The sequence below is a fragment of the Malania oleifera genome, chromosome 11, assembly GCF_029873635.1.
Source record: "Malania oleifera isolate guangnan ecotype guangnan chromosome 11, ASM2987363v1, whole genome shotgun sequence".
Classification (NCBI taxonomy): Eukaryota; Viridiplantae; Streptophyta; class Magnoliopsida; order Santalales; family Ximeniaceae; genus Malania; species Malania oleifera.
The window spans coordinates 782,605-804,043 of record NC_080427.1 but is presented as its reverse complement, the minus strand read 5'-3'; the positions used below and the strand labels follow the sequence as shown (position 1 = coordinate 804,043).

At 33.6% G+C, this 21,439-nt stretch overlaps 2 protein-coding genes across 3 annotated transcripts; one reads left to right on the top strand and one right to left on the bottom strand.

The window, feature by feature from the left end:
• Positions 1-1,105: 1,105 nt before the first annotated feature.
• On the bottom strand, positions 1,106-2,918 carry LOC131168287 (uncharacterized). Of its 2 annotated transcripts, XM_058127609.1 has the most exons (6): positions 2,804-2,916; positions 2,655-2,714; positions 2,069-2,540; positions 1,721-1,831; positions 1,503-1,583; positions 1,106-1,407 (listed from the first exon to the last, which is right to left on the bottom strand). In XM_058127609.1, exons 3-6 carry the CDS (start codon positions 2,306-2,308, stop codon positions 1,306-1,308), a joined length of 534 nt encoding a protein of 177 aa, XP_057983592.1. In that variant the 5' UTR covers positions 2,309-2,540; positions 2,655-2,714; positions 2,804-2,916; the 3' UTR covers positions 1,106-1,305. The 2 variants fall into 2 exon arrangements, with proteins under 2 accessions (XP_057983592.1, XP_057983591.1); XM_058127608.1 differs by having other exon boundaries at positions 2,069-2,543; positions 2,640-2,918.
• Positions 2,919-10,212: 7,294 nt separating this feature from the next.
• LOC131168668 (plant cysteine oxidase 1-like) lies at positions 10,213-18,039 on the top strand. The gene is made up of 5 exons (XM_058128281.1): positions 10,213-10,875; positions 13,915-14,036; positions 14,665-14,818; positions 14,946-15,149; positions 17,716-18,039. Exons 1-5 carry the CDS (start codon positions 10,659-10,661, stop codon positions 17,844-17,846), a joined length of 828 nt encoding a protein of 275 aa, XP_057984264.1. The 5' UTR covers positions 10,213-10,658; the 3' UTR covers positions 17,847-18,039.
• Positions 18,040-21,439: the final 3,400 nt, after the last annotated feature.

The window sequence follows — 21,439 nt, the reverse complement described above, 5'->3', positions numbered from 1 at the left end:
TGTGTGAGATTTGGCTAACTCGTCGAGGGAGAACTCTCAATGAGTACCGCATGACCCTTCCTTGAGTTCTATTTTGGGAGTCCGTGACACTTAGCATAATGAAACACATAGTTGGTTTCAAATTCCAACCCCACAGTATTCCCCCCCCCCCCCACCCTTTAAAAACTATAAATTAAGTAATTACAAACTCCAAATTAACGAAAAGATCTAACAAGATTGCGGCAGAGAGCAAAAATATCTCATTAAATTGTACCCACTTCTCACTAAATTGTTGCCAGTTAAATTAATCTTTACCCATTAACTGCAAAGTGATTCTCCTCCAGGAACACAAACAAAATTTCACGCCATTAGTCTCATTGTTCAGTTATCTGATATCTTCAACAAGAGAGATTAAAGTGTGAGAAGCAGTTGTGCCATAATTTATCAGTTGCAAAACTTCCAATACTCCTCTTACCCCTCCGTCCCGAACAATTGCAAACCACATATGGAATACATCAAATTCCCAACCTTACAAAAACCCTTCTCTCAAAACTAATCGCAACTAACACTTTGAAAACTCACACCAATATAACTGATGAGACATGCAAAGCCTCGCATCAATCATTACTCAACAACCCAAACCAACCCCCACCCCCCCCCCCCCCCCATCCTCTCTCTCTCTCTCTCTCTCTCTCTGTCTCTCGGTTCTGCACAAGTTAGTCTTGAGCTACCAATGACATTTAATTAGGCAATTTATTTGGAAAAATGGTTATAAAACAATTAATATAATTAACCTTACTCATCTCCCCTGAAATTGTTGGACAAAATTAATATACATTTCTCTCTTACTTATTTTGTTTCATTAAATAAAATCCTAGATTCACAGAAGCTCCTCAATTTTAATGAATGGTCATCTCATGACATAATAATCAAAAAGCAAGTATATAGTATTGCCTGGTTCAAAAACAAAATCAAAGCAAATTCCATACAACCCCTAAAAACTAAGATTTATTCTACAATAATAACATGCCACTTGTGCCCTTGGAACAACAGTGCAAATTTGGATACAAAAATTAGAGAGAGAGAGAGAGAGAGAGAGAGAGAGAGAGAGGGAACAAAATACAAATTAGAGTGCAGACAAATAACAGGCATTTTCTGAGACGGTTATTTTCCAACCTAAATCAGCAAACGTAACGGACAAGGGATGATAATCATAAAATACAGCAAACCCTAATAAAACACCCATTTGTATATATGGAGATAAATAGAAAATTAAGTCACTCTCTAGTTAAATACATCACACAGATTAACCTAATTAAAATTAAATTAATTGGTTATCATCATGAGGTTATTTTGGTGCATCGAATCAATGCTCTTACTCAGCTCCTCCAGCTTCCTCATCCTCAATCTCTCGCTTTCGCTCACCAGCTGCCGCCCACAATTGAACAAACAAACCAATCTTAGAATTCGAGATCAAGTATTACATAGTACGCTTCACTAATTTGGGGATAAAATTAGCGCACCTCCATTAATTTGTTAATTAGCTGTACTTTTTCCCTGTTCTTGTCGTTGAATGCTTCGAGTGCTTCCTTGTATTCCCTTTCCTGACACAGTCCAAATATAATCCTCATCAAAATGTTCCCAAATATTCTTTGATTCACCAACAGAATCAATTCAATTTTTCAATATCTGCAGTAGAAGTAAATTCTCAAAAATAATAACGTAAGATTGATTGATTAACCTTTTTCTGGCAGCTTTGCCCCAGGGGCTTCAACTCTCGGTTAACTGAATCGATCTTCTTACGAACCAGCGCAACTTCCTTCTTCATGGGATCCGCCAGTGCTTCAAGCTCCTGGAAATTATATTACAAATTTAAAACAAGAAATTTTTATTTTAAATTAATTTCATTCAACTCTTAACTCCACAGCCAGATCAAAACTCCGTTGACATCATACATCCAGTATTATTTTTATTTGGTTTCTCTTTTTTCTTTTTTTTCTCGAAAGGAATTTTATTTGGTTTCTTGCTCTTATTTTAACTCGTTTGACCTAGATTGAGGATGGATGAAAGCAGACATAGGGGTAATTACCTCCCGAATCAAGGCCAAGCGCTTGGTTTCTTCTTCAACGCGACCGAGCTGCGCATGAACTTTGTCCCTAACCTCAATCTTCTTCTTTTCGATCTCTTCTTCCTTCGCTCGGAAAGTAGAAAGGGCGGACCTGGAAACCTCCTCATCTTCCCTCGACAGGTTGCTGTTGAAGCTGAGGCTTCCGGAGGTGGGCACCTGCAGAGATTGCTGCGGCTCTAACGCCTTCTGCTGCGTTTGCATCGTGTGGATCTATCAGATTCTCGCCCGCAGAGCAGAAACCCTAAAATTTCTTCTTTCTCGACTTCCCCTCTTTACCTCCTCAGATTCCTTTTTTTTTTTTTTTCCCTCTCTCTCTCTCTATTTTTCCTTTTTTTCTCCTTTTTGCTTTCGCTTTTGCTTTGGAATGATGATGGGGTTTATCTTTTTCCCGTTGCGGGTGCTTCTAAACGAGTTGGGTTAGCTCTAAAGTTCGCTGCTATAAGAAAAGAAAACGAGAATGACTAAATAAAAATAAAAAAATAAAAATAAAAAATAAATTAAATGACTAAAGCATGACATGAAATGAACCAACTGCCAATAAAGCGACCATAGAGAATCAAGAAGAGATTGTCTTCTTCGCTCTTGTTTCATGAACCCCTCCACCCACCTTGAAGAAATCAAGAAAACTGATGAAGATGTTAAAAGATATATTCTGTATTAAAAGTAAAAAAGAAAAGCAAAGAAACAAAGCTTAACAATAGATTAATATCCTAGCTCCCATTTCTTATGAACTTCTGTTATTCCTGTGCTTAATTTCTAGTAAATGAAATGTTTATGGACAATTTTCTAGAGGATGTAGGTGAGTTAATAAAATATTCTTGAAGTAAATTATGTGCCTATTTATATATTTCAAAACGTGTGAACCAAATGCTCCGCTATTCTTTGGCACCATTTGCAACTTTAAAAATATTAACGTGTTTGGAACTTGAAAAATTATAGGGGGGAAAAAAATATTAATTGAATTCACATTTTCATGTTAAGTTATCAAGGAAAGTAAAAAAGGATAATAAAAAATTTATCAGATAAATGAGTAAATTTTTTTTTTTTTTTACACATCTTTAGCTTATGGTTTTTCTTTACTTTCAATCATATTAAAATAATTTTTTATTTTTTATAGTGTTTAATATAAATAAAATGTTGAAATTTTATTTTAGTAATTGATGGGGATACATAGTGCTTTCTCTTAAAATGGTACTTTATGTGTCTCTTCTCCTTACATAAGAAATAATGTGTTCATATGCATTAGTGGAAGATGTGCTTGCATAATGTTTTGAGGCTTTTATAAAGTACCTCATGTAGAGGTTCTTTTTCTTTGTGTTCTCAACTCCATTGAAAAATATTCCTTCTTTATCCAAGGACATTCTTTGTGATCCAACAAGCTTATCAAAATTCTCTTTTCCTCTAGTGAAGTTGTAGATGATTTTAGTTCGATCCTCAATTTTACTTTCAAGACTATGCATTTCGCGGTCTTTTATACTTTTACCATTCACTTGCAACTTTACTAGTTCTTGAGACATTTGGTTGATTTTACTCATGAGTGAAGGGACTTGCGGAATAACCCTAAGATCTGGCTATAGTGCATATGGATAATAATAATAATAATAATAATAATAATAATAATAATCTGATCATGCAAACCCTAATTACGTGATTAAGATTATACCTGTGAGATCTGTCTAGCTTGATCCCAAATTTGCAAGTACGAAAACGAGCTCTTGAAGATGACTAGGAATCATCTACTATATTCCTTGAACATGCCTTACTCCTGAGAGAGTAGGCTCACAAGCGACTGCTAGGGTTTTCTTCTCTCACGACAAATGTTTGCCTCTATGAGAGTTCGCTCGTCTCACCCTAACTGCTGAATGAAGCACATGTATATAGGCTACAGTAGGGACTTCTGGGCAAATATGATTAGGGCTTCCCACGTAATTAAGAATTCCTGACCCGACCCAAATTCATCCTTAATTACGTTAATTATAACTCATACCACTAAAGAATTATAATTGCACTCCCTGTCATATTTCAAATTAAATTTCAAACTCCTATTATTAAATGCTTATTTATCTCCCCACGTAAAGATTACAGATACTCGTCTATTAAATTAAATTACTGGCAATTTAATTAATTAACATGTTAATTCTTTGAGACATTCCATTTAACTTATTTGATGTGTCAAATTTAAAATCCACCTATAGGGTTTGACACAATCAAAACTTATAAGCTTTCTCAACGAGGTATCATCAATCCCGATACCGGGACGTGGATTGCATCAATAATTAATGTTCACCAGACACATAATGCCATCACCGAACTCACTGAATTTTTTGACCCATAAAGAATCTCACTCTTCTATGAATCAAAGTAATAAACACTATATGTACGTGTCCAATAGTCATATCAGGATTAAGAGCATAAGCACTCATAATAATCATGAGATATTAATTGTTTTATATAGTCAGTATAAAAACAATTGCCCCAAGAAAATCATGTTCAATACACACAAAGTGTACTAACACAAGGAGTTGGAACTGTACCATTCCCAATAGTCAAGATAGACCTATTAAAACCTTGTGCTACAGTCCTACCATTGGTGTGTCCAATTTTATTTAAGACTGTGCACAATAAATTTATATTCTATAAGAACTGATGATCTAATCTTTTGTGTATAAGTTGTACTCTACATACTAGATCACCTACTATATAGAATAAAAGACACACATGAATATCATTAAATAAATAATGTCAGGCAAACATTGCTCACAAAGATTCTCATTAAAATGGAATAACTGAGTTATTAATAAATACTAAAACTGATTAATGTCTTTCAGTATAAATCTCTAACAATCTCCCACTTAGACTCAAAGTCATGCTGTCATACATCTCACTTCCATTCCCTCTACATGACTATCAAAAGTCCTAACTGGTAAGCTCTTTGTTAATGGGTCTGTCAGGTTGCTTGCTGATGCAATCTTGGTCACCATCATATCACCTCTCTGCACTATATCTCGTATTAGGTGCAACCGCCCCGCTATTGTCATAGTAAAGTTTAATAGGAGATTGTACTGAAGGCACCACTTCTAGAGTAAGCATCGTGAGGTTTTTTGTTCCCCAAAGCTTTAGTGAAAGCATCGGTTGAGGATATGCACAACTGTATCAATAACTTCTGCCCAAAATTATTTTGGAAGGTCTTGTGCCTTCATCATTGCTCTGACCATCTCCATCACAGTGCGATTTCGCCATTCCACAATGCCATTCTATTGTGGAGTTTTTGGCACAGGCAATGGGCACTTGATGCCAAATGCACTGCAATAATTGTTAAACTCCCCTAATGTGAACTCGCTTCCTCAATCTATTTGAAGTTTATTTAACTGCAAACCTGTCTCATTTTCAACAAGTTTATGCCACACTTTAAATTTTACAAAAGCCTCAGCCTTATCATGAAGAAAGTACACTCACATCTTTCTACTATAATCGTCGACTAACAACATAAAATAGAAAGATCCTCTTAGTGCAAGGAGTAGTCATTTTACTATAGATATCTGCATATACCAGCTCTAGAGGAAGCTTTTGATTTGTTGTTGCTCTTTTGTGGAAATGATGTACGATGTTGCTTGCCCAACATGCAAGCTTCACAAGGCTCTACAATATCAACTACTATAGGCAGATTAACCACCATTTCCTTTCTTTGCATCTCCTTCAAAACTGCATAGGAGATGTGTCAAAACCTTTCATACCAAATTCTGCTTGCTATATCTCTAGTTGTTGCGGCAAGTGCCACAAACTCATAAAGGTTATTCTTTCGAATACCTTTGCCCACAATGCTGTCATTGCTATCAATGATCTCAGCCTGTTTTCATAAATCGTACTTCATAGTCACGATCAGTGATAGCAGTTACAGATAAAAGATCCCTCTTAATTTGAAGAACATAGAGGACATCTGAAAGAGTTTTACCTTGGCCATTTGTGGTTTTTAAGGAAATGTATCTAGTGCCCTCTACTGGAAACTTTGCATTATTTTCGATAATCACATTGCATTATTTTCGACAATCACATTCATAGGTTCATATAAAGGCTTAAGAGAACCATACTCGTCCTTTTTACTTGTCATGTTTCGGGAAGCTCCACTGTCAAGTACCCATGAACAATCTTCTGGTACTGTTTGAGCAGTTGAGCACAATACTTCTATAACCATGAAAAGATCTAATTCTGGTTCAACATAATTTGCTACCTATCTGACATTCCATGTAGGCTTCAACGTGCCGTTCTTTTCATCGTGGATATGCTTTCTGCAACCCTTGGTTGCACGCCCCTTCTTGTTGCAGTAGTAGCACGTACTAGAAAATCTCTTCTTATTCTTTCCCTTCTTTTCAACATTATTGTCCTTGCCTTTGATCTGCATGGTGAAAGCACTACTGCTTTCATTTTCTCTAGTTCTCAGCCCCATCTTCTCCTCTAGCAGTAAAGCACAAAATTCTTCAAAGGTTAGTGTAGGAGTTTTAATCTGCGTGTTTAGAGCAATTACCAGACTATCATATTTTAATGGCAGTACTCGAATACATCTTCGAGCTAACTCCTCATTGGTCCTTGCTATGCCCACTGCCGCCATCTGATCACACATATTTTTTATTCTGATGATGAATACTTCTGCCAATTCTCCTTCATATAGCTTTTCTGCAGTAATTTGATTCTCTAAGTTCTGAATTTGTGTCTGGTTCCTTGTTTCATATTGATTCTTCAGACCATTCCAAGCATTAGCATCCTTGGATGTATGTTGGATCAACGTAAGTATAGAATCAGATACACTTGTGACAATAGCACAAAGTGCATCTACATTCCACCTTTTCCATGCTTTGACGAGGGTAGCATCTGGAGGGATGATTACCTTAGGATTGGTGGAATTAGGCGTTCCAATCGGTTCTGGATCCATACCTTGAGCTGTATCATGTAGTTCATATGAATCCAAAATAGCACTCATCTTGAACTTCCACAAAGTGTAGTTCGTGCTGTCTAGCTTTCCTTTTGTGAATGCTGGTGGACATATCCGAAGTGTTAGTGGAGATGCAGTAGTGGAAGATGAAGTTCCTACCATTGCAATGTCTCAACAATTATTGTTGTTTCTTCTTAGTAGCCTTCTTCTCTGATACCATGTAGAATAACAACACTAAGATCTATTTTGAAGAAATGATTGAAGAGATAACACAAAATTTTATTATAACAATCGGATTACAACAATCTGTCCAACCATGCACTCATAAAATGAGCTTCAATGGCGAAAGGACAACAAAAAAAATAAAATAAAATAGGACACAATCTTGCAGTCGAGATGTGTGTGGTGCTCCAGTTGGGGGGGAGGGGTCTTATTTATAGCCTCTGGTCCGTGGACGAAGCACGTGGGTGGCTCACCTATCATGGTATGTGGTGGTAGCTCACCTACCATGGCCGACTTTGACATTAGTGGCTGACTTTGACATTAGTGGTCGTCTTTGACATTAGTGGTCGTCTTTGACATTAGTGGCCATCTTTGACATATTGTGCCCACCGTTCACACTGGATAGGCCATACCGTCTCAGGAGGCAACTGGGGGCGTTGCCCCTAGACCCTTGTGTCTCGGAGGGGAATGTCTTCTGTCTTTGTAGTACCATTGCGGTTTACCACTTCGACCTCATCTGAACCATACTTCAAGTAAGTGTGCTAATTAACTCGTGGGAGGTGGTCATTGCACACATATACACCAACAAGGACTAGGTGGCGAAGCTTGAAGGAAGATAATATAGTAAAATTGATCAAAGAGTGTGATTGGATAGTGGTGGATAAAGTAGATGCAATTAGTGTTTGGAATAAAATGGCTTACTCTATTTTAAGGATGGCAAAAGAGATTTTAGGTAAATCCAAAGGTTGATACTCGAGTAGTAAATAAAGTTGACGGGGAGATCAAGAAGTCCAAAATGTTATTAAAACAAAAAGAAATTGGTATAAAATATGGTCAAGTTGTAGAAATATAGAAAAATTTGAAAAATAAAAAGGGTGAGAAAAAAATACAAAAAGAATATTAGTGAAGCTAAACATAGATTTGATACTTTATATATTAGACTAGATACAAAAGAAGGAGAAAAAAAATGCATTTATAAACTTGCAAAAGTTAGAGAAAGAAAATGCAAAGATTAAGGTGATGTAAAATTTATAAAAGATGAGAGTGATAATGTCTTAACTATAAAAGAACACATAAAAGAGAAGTGGTGAAAATACTTTAATAAGTTGTTTAATGAAAACTAAGATCAAAGGTTGAACTTGGAAGTGACAAATAAGGAGAAGATTAAAAATAGGAGATTTATTAACAAAATTACAGTTTTTGAAGTTAATATTGCATTAAAAAAATGAAAAGTGGGAAATCTATTGGTCCATGTAAAATACCAATTGAAGTTTGAAAATGTTTAGGGGATAAAAGAAATATTTGGTTAACTAATCTATTTAACGTTATTATAAAACCAAGAAAATGTCAAAGGGATGGAGGAAAACTACGTTGAAACCTTTAAAAAAAAGAAAAAAAAGGAAAAATAATGAGACTAGAAATGAGGATTTCAAAAGATCAATTTGGTTTTATTTCTAGAAGATTAACAATAGAAGCTATTTATCTTTTAAGAAGTTTAATGAAAAAGTTTAGGAAGAATAAGAGGGACTTGCATATAATTTTTATTGACCTAGAGAAAACATATGATAGAGAACTTAGGAAAGTTCTTTGGCAAGTCTTAGAAAAGGAGGGGACATGTAATAGATATACTGAGATCATTAAAAATATGTATGATAGAGTAGTGACTAGTATTAAGGTTATAGGGGAATTTATAGATTTTCCAATCACAATAGGAGTACATCAAGGTTTTACTTTGAGTCCTTATCTTTTTGTTTCAATAATTGATGACCTTATTAGGAGTATCAAAAGTTAGTTCCCTTGATGTATGTTGTTTACAATTTATAGTCTAACGGTTTTAAGATAAATAATAATAAGATAGAAATGTGAAATATAATTTCAGTAATGTAAGGAATCGTAGTAGAGAGAAGATTAAACTTGGTAATCAAGAAAAAAATAACAATAATGGATTTCAATATCTTAGATTTATTATGCAAGTGGAAGAAGAAATTGAAGAAAATGTAATACATAGAATTAAAACAGGATAGGTAAAATGGAAGAATGCATAAAATGTTTTGTGTAATCGTAGAATACTTTTAAAATTAAAAGAAAAAAAATTATAAGATGGCTAAAAGGCTGATTATAAATGTTACTAAAATGCAAATATTAATGTGGATAATTGGTATCAAATTAAAAGATAAAATAAGAAATGAACATATAGACAATAATTTAAGCATAACACCACTTGAAGTCAAGATAAGAGAGGGACGACTTAGGTAGTTTATGCATTTGAAATGTAGGCCTAGTAGAGTATCTATGAGTGAGTGAGTTAGTTATTGTTTCTAATAAGAAAAGAGATAAGGGTAGACTTAAAATAACTTGGAATAAGATAGTAAGGAAAGATTTAATAACTCTTAATCTAATAAAAGAAAAGGATTTCAATTGGGTAAATTGACGAAAAATGATTGATATAACCGATCTATCCTGTGTGACTTAAAACGCTCTCACTACAAATATTGCAATTTTTTTTTTTTTTTTTTTGTAGATGTAAAGCTAAAAAGGTATTTTAAATTTTTGAGGGGATAATAGGCAGTTACAAAAATAGTGGAAGTTTAAATGATTTTTTTTTAAATTTAAATAAAAGTAATTTATTAAATTAATTATTTTTATTATGTATAAATATTATAATTATAAGAAAACTTGTAAAAATACTGGAAACCCTTAAACTTCTCCTAGTTATTAGTAGAAATACGTTTTCACAGTTTGTTTTGTAATAAATGAATTATCCAATGATCTGAACTAAACTTGAAATTGATATTAAGACACATAAAAATACAAGGAGAAAAGGAATTATAATTTCATATTTTTAATTTCTACATCTAATTTTTAGTTTTTAATTTTTTAATTGTTTTCTTGGATACCAAACAGTGATTCAATTAATGTTGAGGTGGTGCTCGAATTTTCTTTCGCACTCCTAATTATGAGCGAAACGTGCAACGCTACAGGGCCGTACTTGCGCACCCCAAAACCAGGGACGGTAACTGGGTGGGCCGAAGCATGGGAAATGGAAAACCGCCGTCTCTGTACCCCGTTTGTTCAATAATTCAAATTTTCCCAAACTAATACTGCAAACGTACCGAAGGGGGCTCCTGTGACTCTTCGCTCTTTTTTAATCTTTATCCCAAGGAACCATCAATGGCCCCTGGTTTTGCTCCCTCTCTCTCTCTCTCTCTCTCTCTCTCTCCTTATATTCTCACAACCCCTTTGCGCCTTTCTCCATTATCTCACCTTCCGAGTTCAAATTTCATCCTCCAAGAATCACCGAGTTTGGTCATACGGATCTGGAATTGACCTCGCCCGTATAAATTAATTTTAGAGAGAAAAGGATTGCGAGAGAAGGAGGAGAAGGCGGATCTGGCTTCAACGATGACGGAGACGGGGTTGGTGGAGCACAGGAGGAAGGTGGTTCGACATGTTAAGAAAGTGATTGGAAAGAAAAGATGCAGGAGGAACGCCAAGCGGGCGGAGCCCGCGGCAGTTCCGGCGGAGCTGCAGAAGCTGTTCGCGTCGTGCCGAGATGTGTTCAAAGGCCCCGGAGCGGTTGCGCCGCCCGATGTCGTGCAGGCTTTGTGCCGCATTCTCGGTATGGCTCCGATCTATTTTACACTTGTATCCTTGTTTTGATCTCATTTTTCTGCTGTATTTATCACTTGTTGTGGGCTCTGTGACTGGTACGAGAGCAAGCAGCCCAGGACTGAAATGTGGTCCGTGTTTGTTTAATTTCTTTTCTAATTAATTAATTTATGCATTTTATTTTTGAACCCACACATGTAATTTTTTTTTAATTTTTTTCTGCCTCTTGCATTTGCTGTCGAAATGCCATTGAAATATTGTAAATTATTGAATAAATATGATAAAGTAATAAATTTAAAATTTAGTTAAGAATATGTTTTGATGTTATTATATTTATGTATTAGTAATAAACAATTACGAGTTAATTTTAAAATACTTAAATTATGTTTGTAATTTGAGTGTTACATTTAAATTTGTTTGAATTTGAATAAAATTCAATATACATTTGTATTATATTCAAATTCTAATTTAAGACTTTAACTTCAAGCTCTAAAGATGAGGTTAATGATTTTTATACTACTTGAGATAAATAACTGAAAGAATAAGAAGGCAAACCTATTTGTAATATTTTTGTCTTTACATCATCACTAATGATTTCTTTGTAAAAAAGGGAGGAAAACGCTTGTTGCAGCTAGTGATTTTTTTAAAGAGCAATATATTCTGGTAACAAAGATTATTTTTAAGAAAAATACATTCTTAAAATGAATTACAGTTTATTAGATAAAATTATATTCATGTATAGTATTTGACAGCGTTTTAAAAGGGAGGCGTAAGCATTTTGGGGTTTTATTTTTTAAAATAATTAATAAATTAAAAAAATTATATATAGTATAAAATTTTCTTTTAATTTTTAAATATTTGTCTAGAAAATCCTTAAAAACATATATTTGCTATGTTTTTTTATATAAATGTTGAAAAATCTGTAAATTAAATTATTATTTTATAATTTTAGAAAATTAAAAATTAAAATAAAAATTATTTTCTACAACATGCCTCAAAATTTTTAGTTGTAAAAAAAATAATTTATATTTTGATTCTAATTTTCAGTTCAAAATATCACATCCTTTTCAATTTCTTAAGCCTCTATATACATTTAAAAGATATTTTCTTTTAAATTTGCTTTATATATGTTGGATAGATAAAAAGTGAAATAGTAAAAGTAGGCCGTCGACAAAGCTAACCAAGCTCTCTTGACAAAGCTTGGACGAATTGTTAAACGTAATCGTAGAGTCGTCGAAGAGGGAGAAGAAGATTCACTGAGAGAGGAGAAGATTGGAGGCTTTGAAGAGAGAGTGGAGGCTTCGTCGAGAGAGCAGAGGAGAAGAAGTTTAGCGGGAGAGAGAGGGAGGATAGAATTTCAGGTCCGTTCAGGGTTCTGGCTTTTCTAAATATATGCTTTAAACCAAGAATCCCAAAAAATGTAGGCCTTGCATATGAGGTGTAAAAAGGTTAGCTTTTTTGCTTGATGTGTACGCCTTCTCACCTGAGGCGCGCTTTTTTAGTTATGCCTTGGTGTGTTTTAGGCCAAAATCGCCTCAAGACGCACCTCAATCAAATCACTGGTATTTGAGAGCATAGATTTTAAAATTTAAATTTAAATTTTATGAATTAAAAAAAAAAACACATTTTTGGGAGAAGTTTTGATTTGAATTTGTATAAATTTAGATAAAATATAATAGAAAATTATTTGTGTAGTGGTTTTGGACTAGTCTATGCCTTTCTTTGTTTTGTTTTTTTTTGAATTTATAGTAATCCTAATAATAATAATTTGAAACCTGAATGGATCATCCCTTCCTCGGTCTTGGCAACCATAGTGAGTTTTGGATAGCAACAAAACTGAGTCAAAGAAAAGTCTGAACAGTGCAGTGGGTGGCATGTGGTGGAGCTCCTCACGCAAGAATTTAGAAATGGCTAAGCTTGCGGTTTCAGGCCGAAGCGTCTGGAACCTGTAGGATTAGGAATTTAGGTACACAAGTGTACGCGGTAACACACAATGTGGAACTCGCTTGCATGCTCTCTCATTGTGCATGTTGGCACGTTCAAGGAGGAGCTCCTTCATGACCATGATTATTTAAATTGCTATTTGAATCATAGAATCATACGATTCTATGATCCAGATTGACCTAAATGATCCAAGTCGCATGAAAAATTGGAATCCAGTAAAATTATGGTAGAATCAAAAAAGAGTCGGTAGAATCATAGAACGGAATCTCAGACTCGAAAGTAGAATCTTATGGATCTTACTTCGTTACCTGAATTGAGATTCTTTTTTTTTCTTTTTCTTTTTGGGCTTCAATAAAATGGCCCAATAAATTTTTTTATTGGCCCAAAATCTTGGAAAACTGGGGCAAAAAAGCTCCCAGCCTCCCATCGGATCTGCACCTGATTTCTTTGGTACTTGTTCGATACCTCAGCCCTCTACTCATTGAAGTTCAGCAATCTAGCACCTGAGTTTCTCTCTTGCTCAACAACTAGAGAGCCCTCCTTCTGGTGACTGGTGTTCGATCAGTAGTAGCCAGCAGTCTTACCCTTTGATCAGCAGTTCTTTGGTGCTTGACAACCAAAGTTCATGGTGTTGGACAAAGTAAGATAATTATTTAATACATAAAGAATAAAATTAAATTGCGGTATCTGTCGTCCCTAATTTTTGTTTTATTTCTCTTTTTAAATCCGAATATTAATTGCAGTAGGTGAGATCCCATGTATGCCCACATCTTCTTATTTGACTATTGTTTGTTTGCTTGTTTTATGGAAACTAAAAATAACGATGGGAATTAGCAAAATCAATAGGCTGTGTCATGAGAAATTATGCTGGTAACTTATGTTGTTGATCGACCAATTTTTTGAATGTGAAACATGTAACGAGTCCCTTCCATATACATTCAATGATAATAAACATGAAACTCATTATCTCATATTTTATATCTTAAGAAAACAAGTATATGAACAAGTGAAGAATAAGTTCTCTGTATAATCTCTGGACAGGACTATCCTGCTCTTGGATCCTCATTTATTAGTCTTTGTAACGAACAACTTCCGCATGTTGCAGATTGTATGAAGCCGGAAGACGTTGGGCTAAGTAAGGATCTTATATTCTTCAACCCGAGTGGTGCTGTCAAAGGGAATCCCAGAGTCTCATACACAACCATATACACGTGCCAGAATTTTTCTGTATGACTATCACTTACCTCTTTTTATTAATTGTTAATCATATATATATTGTATTGATATTTTTATTCCTAATTGTTTTCTGAATTACCAGTGGCCACGGTACAATTTATTGTTTAATTAGTTATGACATTTACAAATCATGAATGTAATAATTTAGGTTTTATGGTATTTTCAGTTATAAAAACTATTATTTTTATTTTCAATTTTTTAATTAATTAAAAAATGCCACAGCAATGACAATAAAAGGATGTTTTTCTAATTTTCTAAATAACTGAAAGAATGCCTAGCAATTTTCAGAGAAAAACTGAGAAATAATTAAAAAAATCCTAATTTATACAGTGTTAAGAAACTGAATGGGAAATAATTACGGTGATATTTTTATGATCCTTTCTAAACTAAAAATTAACTATTTTTCGAAACAAGGAGACCTTAAATTAAACCATCTTTAACAACAAGCGGATCTTAAATTTTAGGTAAATAGTTATTTATTATTCTCACAACTCCGTATATTTTTTTTCTTTTTGTAAAGGCATCTGGGAAGCCCTCTATATTTAATCTGTCAAACACAAATATATATATGGATCGTTAACCGTATTCACTTGTTAAGTTTACCCTCGTTGATTTGCAGCTGTGCCTATTCTTTCTTCCAGCAAACGGAGTAATTCCTCTCCATAACCATCCTGGAATGACTGTATTCAGTAAGCTTCTCCTAGGAAGCATGCATATCAAAGCATACGACTGGGTTGATCCAGTTCTCAATTCAAGTGACCCGTGCTCTCATCGTGCGTATAGTTAGTTCTCACATTAATTAATTAATTTCCGATGTACCCCACAGGATGTTTCTCTCTCTCAAGGTGTTTCGATTCATCAATTAATTGCAATGCATGCATGGTTTTTACGTGCTTACAGGGAGATTAGCGAGATTGAAAGCAAACAGGGTGTTCACAGCCCCATGTTGCACGACCGTATTATATCCATCCGCCGGGGGCAACATCCATGCCCTCACGGCCATCACGCCTTGTGTAGTGCTTGACGTGCTTGGTCCTCCCTACTCCAAACAGGAAGATCGGGATTGCACCTACTACACGGATATTCCATGCGCCAAGCTTTCAAGTAAGCTCCATATATAAACTACGTACTCTGATTAGTTACTCACTTCTTAGTTTATATAGTTTCTCTGTTTAACTCTTCTAATTATGACGGAATGGTTAATTATTTTGTTTAGCGGTGTTCTTTCATCTTTGGCTTGTTTGATACTTACTTTTAATTAGGGTGAATTTGCTAAGGAGTTGGTTGTGTTTTCTTAATTTCCCTTGTGCTTAAAGAATTATATAACAAGGTGTCAAAATGTCAACATTTAACTCACTTGATTCCCGCAATTTGTATTGATGAAATAGTAGGGTATTTGCATTTCATATGAACTGTAATGTGGTTATTGACTTTGCGCATAATTAAAGTGTGGCAGAGAGCATTTTCATTTTAAAAATTGACTAGGCAAAACGTGTTTAAACATTGTTTGCTTTGTCAAAGCTTAGTAATTAATTATATGCTTTGATTTGGGAGATAACATGCTTAGGTAAATTAGGATTTAGTGAGTACTTGTGATTGAATTGGATGCTTGGCTTAATGGAATATATCATCTAGCTTATGTTTCTTGCTTTTGTTTGTTTGTTTATTTATTTTTATTTTTATTTTGAAGAGAGTTGAAAACGCCAATTTATCATAAAGAGTATAAAAAAAACAAATGGAATTGCTTACTGGTCTTTTCGTAATTTCATCCTTGTCCTCAATTTGTGCATAAACTATTTTTTGAACCCTAAACTTTTAAATAAGATGTCCCTTTTCAAGCATTGAAGTTAAAAATAGTTATTTGCTTCCTTTTCCTAGATGAGATTCTATTCAATAAATTAGATTCTTATCACATAGGCATGTTAATCAATGACAGTAATTCGTGACTAAGGTTAATTTCTACTACCTAATTTTGGTAACACTATCTAGTTTTCATTACCTAGAATTGAGGTCCTTCAATACTTAGGTCATGAATTTCCTAAAATGAATTGGTTGAGGTGAAGGGCATCCTTGGTTCCTATCACTTGGCCTACTTAGCTAGGGATGGTAGTTATAATATGAATCTTAGTTTTTTCTAGAAAATGTTTTCAGAAAGAATTTCTTTAAAAAGTAGAAATTCCTAAAATAATATTTTCCAAAAACCTACTTTTTCTCTTTTAATAGGCTTCCAATTTTTTTTAAAAATTGAAGCCCAAGTTAGAAATGGGCCACACACCTGAAGTTAGGCAACTTATCTTCTATCCCATATCCTTTATCATCTTCTCATAATTTGAACCAGAAACTTCTAAAATAGAAACATTAAGTTTTAATCACAAAAATGTCCCCATACTTTCAAAAATAAATATACACAAAGATGAAATATTCCTTGTTAGTCCTAAGTCAAGATCCTGGAGATGACCGCTCCAACTTCAACCAAATCTCTAATGTGTCATAGATTTAAATTTTAGTTTAATGATCACCTCAATGAAGTAGTTAGTTGGTTTGATGAATTGAATTGGTGGGTCAAATTAGTGGTAAATCAGTCATGCCACTTGGACTTAATTTTATGTTACACCTTATATTTGTATACGTACATATATATTAGAAAATAAAATTCAAAATGATAGCTAAGAAAAACAACTATGTTCAATTTTGGACTAATCATTTTCAATGTATTTTTAGTTATATTTTTATTATTGTTGTTTTTTCATTATTATTAAATGATAAGAGGGGGTTTGATTCAATGAACAATTTACTCAGTAAGCGTGTTAGGGTTGGATTAATTAATATATATGTATCTCCACAAATAGCTTTTTATTTTTATTTTGTTTTCAACTTTTGGTAAGGGGTACCGTAACCCAATTATGTCGAGATTTTTTAATATTTATGAGTTTGACCCATTATGTGATTAATCCCACTTCAGTATAAGTTTTAAAATTATTTAACCTAGTCATGAGAAACAAAACCAGATAAGGATTTACTCTGACAATGTATCAAAGCCTATATGTATTTCTCATAAGAAAACGAAAGAAAAACTTGTTATGCAGGTGACCCAAGTAAATTCTAGCTCTACAAATTTAAAAATAACTCAATGCAAACTTATATTAAATTTTATCTATTTCTATGAAAATCTAAAAGTATGAATGAAATCCATATTTTTAAATATAACTTAAATTCTTAAAACAACTTAAAACCAACGGCTAGGTATCTTTTTATTGATAGTAAAAATCAAGTTCTGAACCATATTTGCAAGGGCTACATATGTAACAAGGACAAACTCTAGAAACCCTTTCAACTATAAATCATTACCTTGAAAACAAATAAAATGATTCAGGTGTCTTTCGATAATCTTTAATTTCATGGCATAGCAACTGTGTTTATCAAAGAAAGCTTTCTGAGATGTAGCACATTTATGTAAGTTACAAAGTTGTCATTCATAGAAATCTTGTTCCAATTGATTCTTTTTTTTTTTAATTAGTTTTTTAAAGTTTATAATCATATCTTCTATTTATTGTATTGAATAAACTAATTGATTGAAATTTAACAAAATTATGAATTTGATAACTGACCTTCAGTTTTTCTAAGTATATCTCAGCAACCCATTTTATTGACATGAATTTCACTGGTGCAGACGGAGTGACCCTCATTGAAAAAGAGGAGGGTGAATGTTATGGGTGGCTGGAAGAGACTGAGCTGCCAGAGGAATCCCAGATGAACATAATAGAGTATTTGGGTCCCCAGATTATCGAAACTATGAGTTAGCTATCTAGTTAATGCCTTCACAAATGTATTTCAATTTTTTCATCTTTTCCCATTTTAAGTTATCTTTATATTTGTACACTTTATTTTTATTTTTTTCATTTTTTGCTGTAAATTTGAATCATTAAATCTTTCTTCTGTGGTACCTATCATGTTTACGTGATCGTCAGAAGTAAAATAATTTCATTATGCATTAGATATTTCTTCTCTTACCTAATGTGTTTACTATGGTAGTTAGAGGTAAAATAATTTTGTAATCAGTGAATTCTTATTGAGAGTTTATAAATATCAATAAAAGTGAAACAATTGACATTGCTAGTTCAAGGGGATCTAGTGACTTGGTCATTATGCATTAAACTTTGTTCTCTCTTACCTAGTTTTGTAATTATATGGTAGCTAGAAGCAAAATGATTTTATAATAAGTGAATGCATAACAGATTGTTCAAGGGAATCTGTTGGCCTGGTCATGAATTATACATTTTTTTATATGTAATATAGATTAGTACATCTTTTGCAACACTTTACTATTAATGGCAAGGATTTAAAAAATAAAAATAAAAATGGACAGCTCGATACACAAACCTCATGCGTATGCAAAAAGCCCGTGAAAGGGGTGGACCACAATGAGTTTATAACCACATATGCAGGGTTTGGGGAAGTGATGAACCATGATGGTCTATAGTACGCAATCGTATCTTATATTGTAAGATATTGATTTCATGCCTCAAACCCGTGAACTCTTGGTCACACGGAAACAACTTTACCATTGCGCCTAAACTTCCCTCCCAATGGTGAGGATATGATCACATAAAATTAGAGAAATTGGCGATGATATCCCTCAAGCACAATATAAAGTATTATGCATTTCCATGTGATCACCTTAAACTCCATGTTAAAGGACAACAAAAACTATGAGCATTAGTACTAGAAGAATGAATATGATTGCAACCCATTTTAGGTATTTGGGTTAGCAAGATATGACATTGTGGAGCATAAGCCTAGAAAATGTCACAATAATGAAGCATGTCTATCTAAGCCACAAGCCATTTGCCCAAGATATCTTGTTTGATAGTTGCACTACCAATCCTATTGATGAACTACATTTCTTGCAACACAATGCAAAAGGATGATGAAATGATCCCCTCCAAAATGATTTTTCTATGATTGGTTATCGACTTAAACAAGTATGAAAGGAAAAGCAGCAGAATGGGAGGGTTTGCAAATGCCAAACAAAAGCAAGGTTAATTATTTTGAAAACAAAATGCAAGTCAAATTGCAGGAGATCAATAGCAAATGTTTTTAATGCTTCCACGAATACTAGAGCATAAGAGTCACTTCAAGGAAAATATGACTAGTTTGTGAAAAACCTAAAGTCTTTACAAGTAAAAGATCATCTATCCATTTGACCAGAAGATTAGGGAGACATGGAATCCTAAGAGATATGCAAATCACACAATTTGTGCGAAGTAATAGAACTAGTATAAATTCTTATCTATTTCTTGCTCATTGCGACATGTTAGGAATTGTGTGTTGTGCTTATCAAATAAGTTAATTCGATGTTTTCCAAAATACTGAAGATGAAAATAATAATTTTCTTTGAGTAATATTGATTGCATAAAAATTGTCCAAAAGAAACGTTATACCCATTTTCAACACATATCAAAATGGAACCACCTCAACAAGGATGGTGACCAAGCGAGTGATTGGTATAAAATAATGGCTTTTTGACATTTTTAATAGAGTAGTCATTAATCTATTATTTTTCCCAGTGTGGTTAGATCACTTAATTTCCATTGTGTTGGCTTTGGTGTAATCCAAGAGGGGAGGGGGGTGAATTGGAAATTTAAAAATATCTTCCTAGATTCAACTAAACCAGCAGCAATATATCACAATCTATGGTCTTTATATGCAATCTCAATCACACTGATAATTAACCTAGAGCAAATATTTAAACAATTAAAGCAATCTCAGTATTTCCCAAACATTCACAGAAATTGAAATATAAACAAATAAATATAGAAAATTAAATAGTGTAGGGAAAGACAATGACACATGATATGATATCGAGGTTTGGCCAACTGTGTCTACGTCCCCGTATCGGCTCGTAAGTCCGAGGATTACCACTAATGCTCGCTTATTAGGTGGAGTGACGCCGTTTACAATACCAGGTCAAATTATCAGGGCTAACCTCAACCTTTACAATCTGATCCTTACGAGCTAGATCAACACCCCCTTAGGCCACGCCTGGAATACAACATATGATAAGAATTTTTGCATACAATTCAAATGCTTTTACACAAGTAGATATGTACCACTATGCACAATACAACCAATGCACTCATAGATGATAAGGAAGTAATGTTCAAGTGAGATCTTGAAAATTTAATTCAAGATAATATATTCAACAAGTAAATATTCAAGGTTTCCTCGAAACCTTAATCAAGTATCACAAAAATATTTTATCAAATATAATCACAGCAGATACTTAAGGTTTATGCTTGCAAAAGATTTTTCAAATGAAGTATGCAAGCTCTCAAGTCTTGCAATTTGAATGCCAAGACTAGGAAACTAAAATGAGTTATTCCCAATCCAATATTTATATATGAAATATAATGGGAATAAACAATCAAGCAAGACTCTCAAAAAGATTTTTCAAATATATGTGAATTTATGAGAGTAATGCCAAGAAAATGATTTGAAATGATTAAAATCTTATTTTGATGATAACAAATAAGAGGAACTTAACATATTTGGTTAAGTAATGATGTGGCAGGACTCAAGAATGAGAATACAAGGTCAAGTGCTCATAAAGATAAATGAAAGCTTATACTCCAAAGAAAGATGATCAAATTAAGCTTAAAAAGCAAAAATTCAAAGATGATCTAATAAAGCTTGAAGATCATGAGAGCATAAATGAGAACTTGCTAAAGTATATTGAAACTTGAAGACAAGATGGAGTCAAAGAAAAAATATCATGGAAGACTTCAAAGCTTAGAGTCTTAGGCTTTAAAAGATATGATGTAAGTACCTTATGTTTTAAATATCTTATGGAAATATGTTGAAAGCTCTTATAGGGTTAATTATGGACTTAGAGATTTTATTTCAAAACCCCAGAAAATTTTTTATAAGAAATCAAAGCAAGAGAGCAAAAAGGATTTTTGAAAACTAAAATGAAAAATTTGAATTTGGTCTGCTTAGGTGATTGAAGTGCACCCTCATAAGATTGAAGATGTACCTCAAAAGACTGAGGTTTTACTTCAATCTACTAAATAATTTCTTCATAAGACTAAAGAATTAGTTCAGTCTACTGAAGATTTTTCTAAATGAATACACAAGAGGCAGTACACCCTTAGAAGACTAAACCCTCAGTTCAATTGTCTGATCTGGGACTTCAGAAGACTGAACCCTCAGTTTAGTTGTCTAACCCAATGTTCAGTTCAAATTTTTCAGTGTGTTAAGGAACATCAGAAGACTGAACCCGATACTTTAGTCTTCTAAACACTATTAACAGTTAGAAATTTTAAATGTTTTAAATTTCAAATCAAGGTTTCTTGTGCCCCAAAATTTTTAAAAACTTAGAAGATACTCCAAGTAAT

What these genes read in the sequence shown, in the direction of transcription:
- LOC131168287 (XM_058127608.1), bottom strand. Translation starts at nt 2,308, where the DNA reads ATGCAAACGCAGCAGAAGGCGTTAGAGCCGCAGCAATCTCTGCAGGTG. An exon ending in GCTTGGCCTTGATTCGGGAG is followed by an intron (nt 1,832 to 2,068) that starts GTAATTACCCCT and finishes TATAATTTCCAG; the next exon opens with GAGCTTGAAGCACTGGCGGA. An exon ending in TAATTAACAAATTAATGGAG is followed by an intron (nt 1,408 to 1,502) that starts GTGCGCTAATTT and finishes TGTGGGCGGCAG; the next exon opens with CTGGTGAGCGAAAGCGAGAG.
- LOC131168668 (XM_058128281.1), top strand. Translation starts at nt 10,659, where the DNA reads ATGACGGAGACGGGGTTGGTGGAGCACAGGAGGAAGGTGGTTCGACAT. An exon ending in GGCTTTGTGCCGCATTCTCG is followed by an intron (nt 10,876 to 13,914) that starts GTATGGCTCCGA and finishes CGCATGTTGCAG; the next exon opens with ATTGTATGAAGCCGGAAGAC. An exon ending in AAGTGACCCGTGCTCTCATC is followed by an intron (nt 14,819 to 14,945) that starts GTGCGTATAGTT and finishes ACGTGCTTACAG; the next exon opens with GGAGATTAGCGAGATTGAAA.